The following is a 14,186-nucleotide window of genomic DNA, read 5'->3' as shown; positions in this document are numbered from 1 at the left end:
GAATTCTATCAAGTGAAACTGTGTAGAAACACGGCTGCTTCTAACTTTTCAATACAAACATACACACTTACTGCAGTCGATAAATAGTTAATTATTTAATTTAGGTAATATTCGGCTGCTGGGAGCAATAATTATTATCTCACTTTGTGTCCCCCTGGCCACATAACTTATTTGCCCAGGTGGTCTTTACGTGCCTCTCAGTGCCTAATTTTAAGAGCACCATAAAGCTTAATTTTGAACACCCGGTATATCTACCGTGTATTGTTTCTTAAAATAAAATTTGGGATGATCTGTCGCAGGTTTGTTATAAATGCGTAAGCACGGGTCCATCTTTAGAGTTCTGTTGGGACATCTTGATTTCCTTAAGAAGATTCTTTGTGTTCGGCTGAGACACCTTCGTTTGCTTTGGAGCTCCAACGCGGCAACCACTACGCTGGTTGTTTGCGATATGCGAATCACCGCGTATGAAGAAGACTCACGACGCCACCTACAAGAACGATGTGGCCTAGTAGCCGAGAGCGCGAGCCAGCGTCTACATGTATTGCTTCCCACGCGACTCATCCTTTTACACAAGGCGCGCATCTGCTCCCGTTTCTCTAACCACGCGTGGTTAGCAGCCAACGCCCGCGCGCTGGCGTTGGCCGCTGACGTCACGCTCCCCCACTTCGCAGCCGCTGCTCGAGGCTTCGCCCCGCTCCGTGACAACGGCCACTCAGATGAACCGATCCGACGGCTTTGAGCCTCCTATGCTTAATGTACGACAATAAAACTGCGAAGTTACAACGAAAAACTTGTAGTGTACGAACCGTGATGTGCTCGTACTGGATAATGTCAACGTGTAACTGTGATCACACTTCTTTCTGGGGTTTTACGTGCCAAAACCAGTGATCACACTGAGTGCTACAGTTTTTAAAAAAAGTCTATGCGAAGTTCTTAGTTTAGCTGTTAGTTGTATTATTTATATATGACACTTCAGCGAGAGATCTCTTTCATTAAGCAGGTTGGTCGCGGAACCGATGACAGCCAATGAGGCAACCGATGACACCCCAATCGGGAACTGAGTTGATCAGTTGCGAAGGCGCTCGAGCGGACATCTGCGTGCTTGGCAAAAGGCACGTCCCCTCGTTCATTCGACGCCACCGATGGGAAGAGTAAGGCACGGCCGGCGCCAGGAGGTCCAAGGTGTTCATGAGAAAAATAACTACGGCAACTTCGCGACACCACACCCCTACGGAATAAAACTAAGCTTGTGAGCGAGCTAGCTTTACTTCTACATGGCTCATACCACTGGTACTCGCGAAAAATAATTTTGAGGAATGCTGGTGGCGATACTTTTTTTTTTTTTGGGGGGGGGGGGGGACAGGGCCATTCCCCTGTCAGCGAGGGGGCGATGCAGAAATTTGAGGGGGGGGGGGGGGTCAGGACATCCGGACATCCCCCCTGGATCCGCGCCTGCGTATACTTATGCATATGGACCACAACGGGTTCCACTTGCCAAGTGGTTCCTCTTCAATAAACCACTTCAAGTGGTCCCACTTGCCAAGTGGTCCCTGTTCAATAAACCACTTGCCAAGTGGTTCTTGTTCAATAAACCACTTCAAGTGGTCGTACTTGTCAGTGGTTCCTGTTCAATAAACCATTTCAAATGGTCCCACTTGGCAAGTGGTCCCTGTTCAATAAACCACACGCCAAGTGGTTCCTGTTCAATAAATCACTTCAAGTGGTCCTACTTGCCAAGTGGTTCCTGTTCAATAAACCACTTCAAATGGTCCCACTTGCCAAGTGGTCCCTGTTCAATAATTTACTTGCCAAGTGGTTCTTGTTCAATAAACCACTTCAAGTGGTCGTACTTGTCAGTGGTTCCTGTTCAATAAACCATTTCAAATGGTCCCACTTGGCAAGTGGTCCCTGTTCAATAAACGACACGCCAAGTGGTTCCTGTTCAATAAACCACTTCAAGTGGTCCTACTTGCCAAGTGGTTCCTGTTCAATAAACCACTTCAAGTGGTCCCACTTGCCAAGTGGTCCCTGTTCAATAAACCACTTGCCAAGTGGTTCTTGTTCAATAAACCACTTCAAGTGGTCCTACTTGCCAAGTGGTTCCTGTTCAATAAACCACTTCAAATGGTCCCACTTGCCAAGTGGTCCCTGTTCAATAATTTACTTGCCAAGTGGTCCCTGTTCAATAAACCACTTTAAATGGTCCCACTTGCCCAGTGGTCCCTGTTCAATAAACCACTTCAAGTTGTCCCACTTGCCAAGTGGTCCCTGTTCGATAAACCACTTGCCAAGTGGTCCCTGTTCGATAAACCACTTGCCAAGTGGTCCCTGTTCAATAAACCACTTCAAGTGGTTCCACTTGCAGCAAATTTTTGCCTGGTACCATGTGTGCGCAGTACTCTCTGCTTAAGTGATATTTAAGTGAGTACTTAAGCAGTACTCTCTGCTTAAGGCTGTTAACATGAAATTTAGATAATTACCAGCTCTACAGCTTTGCGAAGATTGCTTCAATAGCATATTTAGTACTACTTATCTATAACCAATTTTAGCCAAAGTGAAATTTCATTGCAGCTGGCATTTAAGTGACCCTCTTATCATTCTTTATGGCTGTAGCTCCTACATGACTGATGGGAATTTGCTTTGCGATGCCACATTAAATTGCAGAAGTTTATGCAGAACTTGCAGAAGCGTAACATCTGTGATTGCCACCTGTTACCCATTTTGGAATCCATAGAGCACTCTGCACTTAGTGCAGTCAATGCACTGACACTTGTCACTGCAGTCGAAATGCCTCATTTGCCAGTGCTGTTTCAGCCAATCGGACCACCCTCCTCGGGGACAGTGTCCATATGGAATGTGATTAGAATATGGCTACAGGTATCAAGTTTACCACCGCTTCCAACATCAGTATGCCTCTGCCTCTCTGACTATCATTCCATGCTTTTATGCCCATCTGTGTGCCTGCCTCTTGAGCATTGAAAGACTATTTCACATGTTGTGAGATACATGTCACATGATTAAAGTTCTTGGTGGGTAGTTTGTTGCATGTATCTGAGTGCTCCTCATTGTTCAATATAATGAACAAAAACACAGTAAATTATTGAATGTAACAAAGTAAACTTGACATTTGATAAAGGCTTTATTTCCATAAGTATTTCACTGCTATATGGAAACCGAAAATGCAAGATGCGAGACAATATAGACAGTGTCGTTTACAGCGTAGCAAGTATTTGTTTATTCAGCAGCTTAAAATGTGTATTCTCGTAGCAAGAATGTCAAATAGCAACAGCGACTTGAAACTGCACATTCTAGATGCTCGTGTGTGCCTGGCCCAGTGGCGTGGCTTGGCTGGCCAACAGCCAGCAAGCGAACATGCTGACCTCGTGTGACCACACCGACTGCATGTGGTCACACTGAGCCTCCTGTTAAAATTGAAAGGAGGCCCTTTGCTGGCCCATCAGAGGCATCACGCTGCGTTTCTTTTGCATAGATACGAAAAAAAAATTTGCTGTCGATGTCAGCGTGTACACTTATAACGAATAGTATGGGTGTTTTTTTGTCGGATCAGACTCCATTATCACGAGTTTCGACTCTACGATGTTCTTGCCTTGAATCGACGGCCAGATTTGTAGTAGGCTTTTGATACACCGAGGCTTTATTTCTGACACAAGTGCAGTACGTCACACAGATCGTGCATCACCCAATGCTTACTAGAGTAGGTACTTTGGCAATGTCACGGAAGTGTTGCTCACCTGACTTCAGCTTGATCTCGAGGGACTGGGCGTTGCAGAAACGCAGCGAGCCCTGCTGGGAGCACCACTGGGCCGCCCGGCCGATGACGTTGCAGAACGGCTCGTACCTCGGGAACGAGAAGAGGCCACCAGTCGACTGCCGCAGGGGCACAAAGTCTGCCACGCCTGTGTGCACCACGATGAAATTGGTAAATGCGCCACGATAAGTTAAGGTGTCAATCACATTTTCTTGGTACGCAAGAGAAAATGCCATGAGGCTTCAGAAATGTTGCTGAGAAAAGTACACACAATCATGCAAGCTGCGATGAAAAAGTACCGTATGACCCTGAATATAGTAGGAACTTTAATACAGTAGGAGGGGTAAATTTAAGATCGCAAGAAAGGTCATGTACAATACGTATCGCAAACATTTACCGCATTTCGACAATATTTCTTTATTAAAACTGCGCTGCCTGCAAACTCACCGTCACTTTTCTCGAAAGACATACTGCTGGAGAGTTCCATCAAAAGGCACTCATCTGTCCTGTACAGAGCGTTTGACATTCCGCACTGGCACCTTGGCGAATGTTTTGGCCATGCTTCAGCACAGTGGGCAGGGGGGTTCATGGTTTCGGTTTCCTGCTTCCATTGCAGTGCCCGATGATGATGGCAATTTTTGGTGACCGAATATATCACGAGACAGAGATTATGCTAGTAAAATTTTGTAGAAAGAGAACCTCGTATTATATGCGGGTTTTTACGGTGCGTCCTGCGCCTTTTACATGTGACATGTGTGTAAAGGGAGCAGTCAACAATCTGCACAAAACATTGCACTATAGCAACATCCCGATTAAACACCTGTAATTTGCCCCAAAATGAAGGTCAGGTCTCACTCCGCACATTTTGCAGTGCAGTTGTTTTCTTGATCTGCGACAATCACTGCGTAATGACTGCTTCATACATCACAACTTGTGGATCTAAAGGCTACGTCAAATCAGGCATTAATTTGTGTACATTTGTGCCACCAGTGTATCTGATGCACTATGTTTTGTTTGCGAGCATAAGTGGTGTGCCATGGCAGCTTGTCACAGCAATGTCACTCCATTCGCCTGGCAGTAAATAGGTTGAGATCTGCGATGCCTTCAATGTAAAAATTAGGTCATATTTTGCTATTTTGCTACGTAGAAGTCTGGGACTTAATGTTACTTTATATTAGACATGGAGGAAGGAAACCCCGGAGAGGCCCCGGCCAGCACGGACGTATTGGAGAAGGTGCGGCGGAAGTCACGTGCTGTTATTCGCAAAGGAGCACTGGGACGGGTACCCCAAATGTCAACGTTGCCATAGCAACCGCGCTCCTGAAGCTTTCGCTGCTGTTCTCGGTGTCTGAAAAGTGAGATAAGATTTTTCCACCGGTGTCTTTTTCGCAGCACCTTTTGTTCGCGAGAAAAGCTGACTTAGGAGTGTGGTGTTTAAGCTTGAAAGTTGTGTTTGAGGTCTGTGAGTGTGAGTGTCGGCCAGCAATAGATACACTCAAGCAATCACGGCGCGGGTCTTCGTCGTCTTCTTCAACGTGCCACGGAAAAACACAGGAGCGCGTCTGCTTCACTAAACCTGCTACAGAAGTGTCGTAAGCTTTGTTTTGACCCGCGTCGGCAGCAGACACTTCCGGCTGCTCGTAACAGTGCAAGTTCAAAGTTCGCACCCATCTGCCCCGGCGAGCTGCAGAAACCCTGATTGGAGGCGCAAAGGGAGATGGCACACCAACATGGCTGCACTTCCGGCTTCAAAAACGTGAAGTCAGGGCCTCTCCTGTTTTCTTTCTTTCCTCCATGATATTAGACAACACATACCTGTGTCGTGATGTGCCACTTTTTTGTTCATGAATGCGAGCAGTCAGAGAAATCTCTGTTGCCTTTGTAGTGTTGCCTTTGTAGTGTTGCCTGTTATGCATGAAATGAAGTATATAGTAGAACCTCGTTCATACCCGTTTTGGAAAAACACACAAAAAAAAAACAACATACTAACCAAGAAAACTCACGGTTCGAAGTCACAAAAAAAAATTGTCGCACTCAATTGCAGTCAACATCTTTGTAAAGCGAAGCGTTGCGCGAATGGTTGCAGCACCCGACTCTGACGCGCACCGAGCTGATGAGGCCCAAGTGGCCCGAGACTCAAGTTGTTGTTTTTGGGGCTTCGGCAAGCTTATGTTTGTGCTCCTCGAATTTAGCCTGGGTCAGCAACTTCTTCGGGTGGGGCATTTTCGCGGGAATTTTTGACGTGGCCACTCCACAAGCATTGTTGCGGCACAAGATGCCGACGCACATCTCGAATGGCTGAATGCGTTTTGATGTTTTCCTATCGCATAGTGCTTTATGACAGCAAAGGGAAACCAAAACGAAACCGAGGTGGTGGGTGATGGCGGAATACGATGCCAGTAGAGTGAAACATGAGGCTCGCTTCGCGCCACCTGCACCAGCGCATTTGGGCTACCACCTAGTAAAAGCGTGCAGTACGCTTCCAATGCCACTATGCCACACGCGTTGTCAAACAGATAAATGAAGATGCTTATCGTCATAGAGTTGGAAGCAATAGCTATGAATGCGGCTTGGCGACGACCCGCAAGGAGATATGCTATAATGCTGGTGTGTGCTGGCTCTTTGCGTGACGCACTGGCGTGTGCTGCGGCAAGCGGTTGTTCTCAATCGACCGCCTCACGCCTGTTCTTGTTCACATGGGATCTAGTGGCCGAAAAACGTACCGTGCGATGGCAGTTTGGCAATGTACTGAACGTTGGCGCCAAGAGGTAGTGTTTTCCGGGAACACATTAACCAGCAAAAAAGAAGTGTAACTGCACTCGGTAATTTCTTGTGTTCTTGGTCGTGAACGCTGGCGCCAGAGAATCGTATGAAAAGGGATCACATCAATGAGGTTCTGCTGCATATGAACTAGCACCTGTATCACATGCTGTAGCAGCAATTCAAGGGGCACTGAAATACTCTTTCAGCATGGCGAGGAAATGTTCATGGTCTGTAGACAGTGCTGCTGTGAATATTACTCCACTGCATGCATCAGGGAACTCACAATCTCACATAATAGTACGTTGCTTGCTCTCCTCTGCAGTTATCAAAACCTCTGCTCTTTTTCCACCTTCGGCAATGTCAATGATGATGTTGCATGAAGCAGAATTGCCCATACGCGCCAGCCATTGGACACACACATGCACATCCTTCCAGATTTTTTGCTAAATGGTTAAGTGGCGGTTGGTAATGCTCCCCACTCGTTTTTTCTACATGCCTTTGTCACCCTCGAGCACCTCTGCCAGATGCAAGCCCCAAACAGTAACCATAAGTGCACTGTAGAATGAGGAAAAAGAGAAGCGAGTATCACTAGTATATTAGCGCCACCAAGCTAACAGCAACCGTCAGGGAAAATAGATGTTGTGCTCTTTATATCTCCATTTATTTAATTTAGCTCCTTTTCAAAAATGTCCTTGAGAATATCTTTCTTGAAGGGCATAGCACTAACGTGTTGCTCAGTTTCAAGAAGTGGTGTTTCAGGGCTCCTTTGATACTCACCATAACACAGATAGCACAGAATAATGATCATAATGATCACAATGCCAGTCGTCCTTGCGAGACCACATTTAAGCAGCTATGGTGGAACTCACCGATTTCCTCGCAACTCGTTGAGCCAAGCTCGTAGAAGACCCGCACCACAAAGAGGAAGTGCCGGTTGCGTCCACCATACTCGGACCAGTACGACCGGTCGGGGTCGAAGTTTGAGTAGCTGGGGATCTTCATCTCTTGCGTCTCCACCGCCAGAACCCGCCCTGCACATTGCAACCAACACAACACATTCTATGAGAGGGCGAATAGGTGATGATATTCTGGTGAATAAACACCATTCCCTCAGAGAGGCATTTGCCACCGCTTCCTGGACCTTTCACGGACTATATAAGCAGGCCTTTAACAAGCTGTGCCAAGACACCGATGGCTGCAACAAGTTCAAGAATAAGCAGAGCAGGTAGAGAACGGTAGTAACTAAGGCAGCTAAGGAAGAGAGACGGTGGTATCCCAGAATGCGGTGTCTAGTCATTCCTCTGAGGAATCGGCGTCACCAGCATCAGAATGCTACTTGATATTTTATAATAGTGCTTCAGTGTTCTGCAACATAAACACAACAAAATATCAAGTCAGCCAAAGCACCAAATATTTTTAAAAGGCTGCACCTGACGAAGCATAGGGAATTATGCTTCAAAAGCAAACAGATAAAGATGGAAAAGAGAGTCCCAGACAGTAAGAACATCAACAGCTGCGATACAGTAAGGCACCTTAGACAACAGTTATAGAAGCCCTGTTAACACCTCTCACTAATAAGAAATTTTTGCAGCAAACAACTGTGAATTCCACATCCAGTACCAACATTGTCCGTCACATAACCGACTTATAAAACAGAAAACCCTTCTTGCTGCTGCCCTGTCCTCGTACCACCACTCACTCTCCTGCACACCGTAGTGTCACAATGTTTAGAACGTGCCACCAGGTGGCACCACCTCTATATGTCACTGCAGCAGCGCTCCACTGCACAGTTCCACAATGTTTCATCCTGTACACATCATGTAAAATCGCAACATACAGCAAAAGTTTAATTGACACACTGTTTCGCCACTACAGCCGTAGCACAATGACGGTCCATTGTCAATGATGAGGTAGCTGCCAAAAGTCTCACAGATCTCCTCAAAATTTTTTAATCCGGCGCTTAACGCATCTGTTCGATAATTCGAGCTCCCAGGTACTAAGCTCCACACACATACCTGGTGCAGGCTGGTGCATGAGCTGCTGGTTGTAGCGTTCCAGAAGTTCGTGCAGTGTCTCGAATGTGGGCATTCCGAACAGCCCCGCATGGCCCGTCTGCTGCGGGATCAGGTTGCGGTACTCCAGCTGCTGTGCAGGTCGGCTCTGGTCGAGGCGTGGAACCAGCCATAGCCTGCACCACAGCTAGTGCAAGTTAGTCACGTTAATGCCCCCCCCCCGCCAGATTTCTTCATTCAGTTCTCCTATGGGTCAAACTATAACTCAATTGACTAATCAATTGATGTTGCATTTCCTAAACTCGACTTCCATGCCTGACACTTGTGTCTCCTGACATACAGCTTCCTTGCATGAAACACACGCGATGGTGGGAGTTACATGTTGTAGTTTCGCAGCTCCAACGACAGATGGAGTGAGTGTTTCGATGCTAGCACCACCTAATGGTGCGGATGGCTCAATTGCAAAAGGAAGTTGCTTCGACTGCAGGATGGCATGCGCGGATTGACCATATGCTTGTGTCAGAGTGCTTCAAAAATTAGCATATGCACGATACACGATGTGCACGTGGCGCAAGCTGCCTGAATACAATGGTGCACACCCGTATGTAATGATGACACTGTTTTATAGATCAAAATGAATTATAAAGCAAACAACCCACAGCACAGTTTTTGACATTGTGCACTCCAAAGTAACCGTGCTTATATAACACGATCGTAAACATCACGCTTCCCTGTCAACAAAATCACGGAGAAGCAACGAAATGTGATGAAAGTGATGACATGTCTTGAACCAGCATTATTTTTGCACCACCTAGTGTTCACTGACTGTATTCACAAATTCATGCAGAGCTGTAGTCATGCGAAGCTGAAAGTATTTCTGAAAGCGATTGATCAAGAGTACCACCTGGTACACGCACACACCTCAGGCTGCGCACGTAGCGGGTGCTCTGCTCGCCGTACTCATAGTATGTCATGCGCTCGGTGTTGACCACCTCGGACGAGGTCTTGAACTCGACGCTCTCGCATGTCTTCACTTCCCAGGTGCAGTTCTCCTTGAGCCAGTCATTGGCACGTTGGAGCAGCACCCTGCACGACAAGCAAATGAATGAGCACACGCCCACACCGTCAAACCAAAGAGGTCGATAACTTTACTTGTTTATCTCTCTATACACACTGCCATAATATGTCATTACGGCAGGGTAAAATACCCGCACGGTAGGGAGCGCAGCCGTGCGTGCCGACTCTATGGTGGCGTTTCGGGTGTCCTGTTAGTGCCTTTTGCCTCGCCTACCTTGCCAGTGATGCATGTGCATGCATGTGTGTACTATATATGTGTGTGTACATGTGTACGTATATTTCATGCTGCAATGTACGCATTTGTACATCTCCTGTGAGAATGAAGCACTACTACTACTACAGCCTTAAGCCGTGGGAGCGGCTCAATCGCTATGGTGCTTTGCTGATGAGTGCAAGGCCATGGGTTTAATTCCCAGCAACGGCTGCTGCCTTCCTGATTGGGACAAAATGCAATAACGCTCAAGCACTTAGGTTTAGGGTGCACACTAAAGAATCCCAAGTGGTCAAAATTAATCCGGAGCCCTCCACCACAGTGCCCCTCATAACGAACACTCTGTCATTTCGGGACATAAAACCTCATAACTTTAATTTTTATTACAGCCTTTATATCACACACTCCTTGCTCGTACACATCTCACAACAGAAAAATTTCTCTTTCCCAAGTCTCAGCCAGAATGCATTCAATTGACTGTTGACAGCTGTCGCGTAAACTGTGTTTTGTGACTACGGGTACGCTCGTCCTAGCTGCACAGGACAACACTAACAGGAAAGCCATTAATGCAGGCAATAGATGATGATAAAGTGACCTGCACGGTGCTGCTGCACAACTTGGTTGTGCCCAAGTCAAGGACACCCTTCCCCTTTTACTAAAAGAAGGTTCCAAGCAATTTGCAACTACCTGCAGAACTGCTGAGGTAATATAGCAACAGCACAGCCGTTAGCACACACAATCTCGGTAAACAGCATTTGTTCCTAGCCTAGTTGCTTTGTACTGAATGGCCTATAGCACATGTCTTCTTTGGACTCAAAGACAGCTCAGTGACATGTTCACTTACTTATTACTGACTAGTATGTTACGAAAACCCGTTTTTTGTTTATTAAATACCATGGTTAGATGCTGACAGCAGCACCTTCCCGGTATATGGACAAAGTGACCGTCTCCTCCATGTGTGTGTTAAGCTAAAAAACTGCTTTCTTTCCCCCTGCACACCAAGATGATGGCGTAACATTGTATGGTGGATTGGCATGTTGACACTGCACTCTGGATTTTTATGTCATGTTGCTGTATTCAAAACACACTTTATGGGTGCTTTTCATCGCCTGTGACGACACAACAGTCTAGGCCAAGTTAGTGTCAATTTTCTTGAACCCTGGCAGCAAGAACATGACTAAACTGCTTCCATGCAGTCCAGCAGGCTTCATATCCGGGAGAATATTTTACTTAATCGTTTCCGTGTTAATTACCACAAGGATTGAAAGGCAATGCGCATTATAGTGTACAAGGTGTACCACAAGCATATGAGACAAAACAACCAGCAGGAAGACACAGCAGATTTACACTTGGTTCACTTAATTAACTCATTCAGTATGTTTCAAGAATGATCCGAGTACTGTATATTTTATGCTACCTCAAAAGGCACGTCCTGCAGATTCTGCTAGCAGATGCATTACCAGGATGAGGTGCCTTAGTACATGCTGCGGTCTGCTACAAGTGCCACAAATGTTTGTGTGCTTATTTCTTCTGCTTATCTATAGCCGTATATAGACAGCACTGCAGGTGGTGAATAAGCGGGAATATTTATGCAGCAATGTACTGTCATCAACAAATGAAATAAGCACAAGCTACAACTAGCTAAAACACTATTTCTATTTTTATTCCACCTTTGCTGCTTCCTGCAATGTCATAGTATTGGCTTGTATACTTAATTTGGGCAAGTACATGCACCATCTTCGATGTGCAGTGACGCAAAATCACACTATCAAGTTATGGCTTGTAAGAGGTATTCTACTTTCCCGTTTGCATTTCACTTTGTCGCGATAGTACAAGCCATATCATGTAGTGGCACTTCCACGCTTCTTGTACTGTCATTCTTACTATTGACATTACCAACAGTTAAAACTGTTACACATGATTAAGCGATTCGATCGCTCCAGCTGGCTTCTCGCTCTGCACCAGTATGAAAAGGAACACCTAATCTGCCTTCAAAGAGTGACATCCTGTAAATGTGCGAGTTGTCTATACAGTTCTTATATGTTGAAGAATCCCTCTGTAGCGCCCACCGACGCTGCTAAGCGGGGACGCTTAGGTCGGCGCTCTTGGCCAGCGCTTTGGGGCTGGCTGCGAGTGACGACGACAATAAAGTTGGGCGGCGCGTGCTATCGGCGCAAGCACCGCACGCGCCAGTCGGTTCTAAAAGCCTGCCGATCTGGTCTCCTTGTTCTGGCGCTCCGCTGCGACCCCTCGGTTCCCGACACCTCTAGTGTAACATTTATTTTATTTTGTGTGCGACTCCTCTTTCATACTGGCACACCATGTACAACAGTGTCCCAGTGTCCCTTATACATAATGCTGCTCCTCGAAGGGTGTGGTAACTTCACATGCCACATCTACTGAATGCACTAAAGATTACATACAATCATTAAAAAGAAAGTATGAGCAAGGATGATCTGTAGCTTTGCACGACCAGCTGCCGTACATGCAATGACCTCATGAGTGCATGCACGCATTTCATGAGCTGTTATCTTAATTATTGTGAGCACTGTTGGAAGAACTGTTCTCGTTCCTTTCTACGAATTCCGCGCGCAAAAATTGTGCGTAATCTAGAGTGTAACCGCAAGGAGCATTGACCGGACAATGCGAAAGGATATATTTCTGGGATTCCCGACACTACCGCGACGGCCGTTATCACCTCGCCTACATCTATCGGCTACAGACGCTTGCAATACGCGTGGTTTACGGAAGCCGCCGGTAAAACGTCTGTCACGCGAACTCGTACGTAGTTGAAACTGAGTAGCCCTATTCGATCAGCAATCCGTGCAACAATCGCTTGCCAACGAGGGAAAATAACGACCATCCTCAACCAAGGTCAGTCTACAGCGACGGCTCAAGGAAGTTTTTCTCCACGCGTGACCTCTGGTTGACCACACGCGCCAAAGCAATAACCAGCAATAGTGGCACGTACACACACATATGCACTTTTCGATGACCAAACAGCGCCGACGCAGTGCTTGCTCTAGGGACTGACGGCTTGCACAACTTGCACCGCGCGAGGAATCAAATAGCTCGCTGCAAAAACACACAGCTGCCGCCGCCTCGCAAAATACAGAAGGTGCGATATCAGGCACGCGCGACCATAACACATTGGAGTTTCGTTTGCGCCCACCTCCAGCGCTTCGATTTCTCGCTTGGAAACTTGCACAATAATCGAAGAAACAAGCCACGAAAGGCGTCGCGTTACCACGATATTGCAGCATCGTCGCGCCCAACTTGTAGTCCGTCGGGACGCGCGCGTCTCACCTGAACGGCTCGAACGTCGGCGTGCTGAAGAGGCCGCCCGAACTGATGCAGTAAGGCAAGAAATCCACGAAGCTCAGTCCACCGCCCAGTGAAGCGTGCTGCCGGGTGGCTTCGCTGTACGAAGGCGGGAAGGACGAGACGTCCGGGCATCCCGCGAGCGGAGAAGCCGTGGCCGACATGACGCCGTCGTCGTCTGCTCTCGCGCCGCAGACGAAAACAAGCGCGATCGCCGCCGCACCCGCTGCCGGCTCGGATGACGACAGCTACCGAGCGTCAATGGCCAATGCGTGGAGGCCGCCGGCGGCGTTAAACAACGACCAGCGCGTCAGCGTAGGTGCATTTCTCGTCGCAACCACGACAACACCGGACTGCTGTTTACGACACAGGCTGCGCCCATCCCCCCCATCCGAAGCGCGTCACATGTCCTGATCAGGGTACCTTGCTCAGCTAGATCTACCCGCTGGTACCGCTGGTATCTAGGCTAGGGCAAAGGTAGAATATTTCCTGAAGGGCTCAATATCTGCTACTGAGTTACCAATTTCTTCAACGCGAAATTATCAAAGTGCTCTGGCGTTCTTGCGTTTTTCTGTTTAAATAAAGAAAATATAATACCTGTGTCACACGGGCACATTTGGAAAGCCTTCGAGTCGACGGCCTTCGAAATGCCACAACTCTATCGACTCAAAGGAGTTATCACGCAGCTACACGGCACTTTTGAAAGGCCGTTGAGTGGTTCAGGCGTTTCTCGCAAAATTGTGTGACGCTGCGGATTCTTATTTTCGTTTTCGTGTCACCAAAAGTTAAACAACATTAAAACCACTTAAACGCACTATAATTTCTTTTATATTTGTTTATACGGCGAAATAGCGGCGATATGACTGCAGCCGGCAGCACATGGAGTAGAGGGAGAGCGTACGAACACAAGCACGTCGCTGTTCTCGAGAGTATGTGCAGTTCGCACATATCAAGTGGCAAAAATAATTTACTGAATAATTAATAACACTTACATATAGTATTTTTAGAGCATTTTAGTTTGATTTGTTCTTTC

The 14,186-nt window shown here is 47.0% G+C and overlaps 1 protein-coding gene across 1 annotated transcript; it reads right to left on the bottom strand.

The window, feature by feature from the left end:
* Positions 1-3,658: 3,658 nt before the first annotated feature.
* LOC119431594 (uncharacterized) lies at positions 3,659-13,543 on the bottom strand. The gene is made up of 5 exons (XM_037699073.2): positions 13,139-13,543; positions 9,466-9,630; positions 8,548-8,720; positions 7,402-7,563; positions 3,659-3,917 (listed from the first exon to the last, which is right to left on the bottom strand). Exons 1-5 carry the CDS (start codon positions 13,315-13,317, stop codon positions 3,697-3,699), a joined length of 900 nt encoding a protein of 299 aa, XP_037555001.2. The 5' UTR covers positions 13,318-13,543; the 3' UTR covers positions 3,659-3,696.
* Between the last annotated feature and the right edge of the window lie 643 nt (positions 13,544-14,186).

Source organism: Dermacentor silvarum, chromosome 10, assembly GCF_013339745.2.
Source record: "Dermacentor silvarum isolate Dsil-2018 chromosome 10, BIME_Dsil_1.4, whole genome shotgun sequence".
NCBI lineage: Eukaryota > Metazoa > Arthropoda > Arachnida > Ixodida > Ixodidae > Dermacentor > Dermacentor silvarum.
This window is presented reverse-complemented; position numbering and strand designations above follow the sequence as displayed.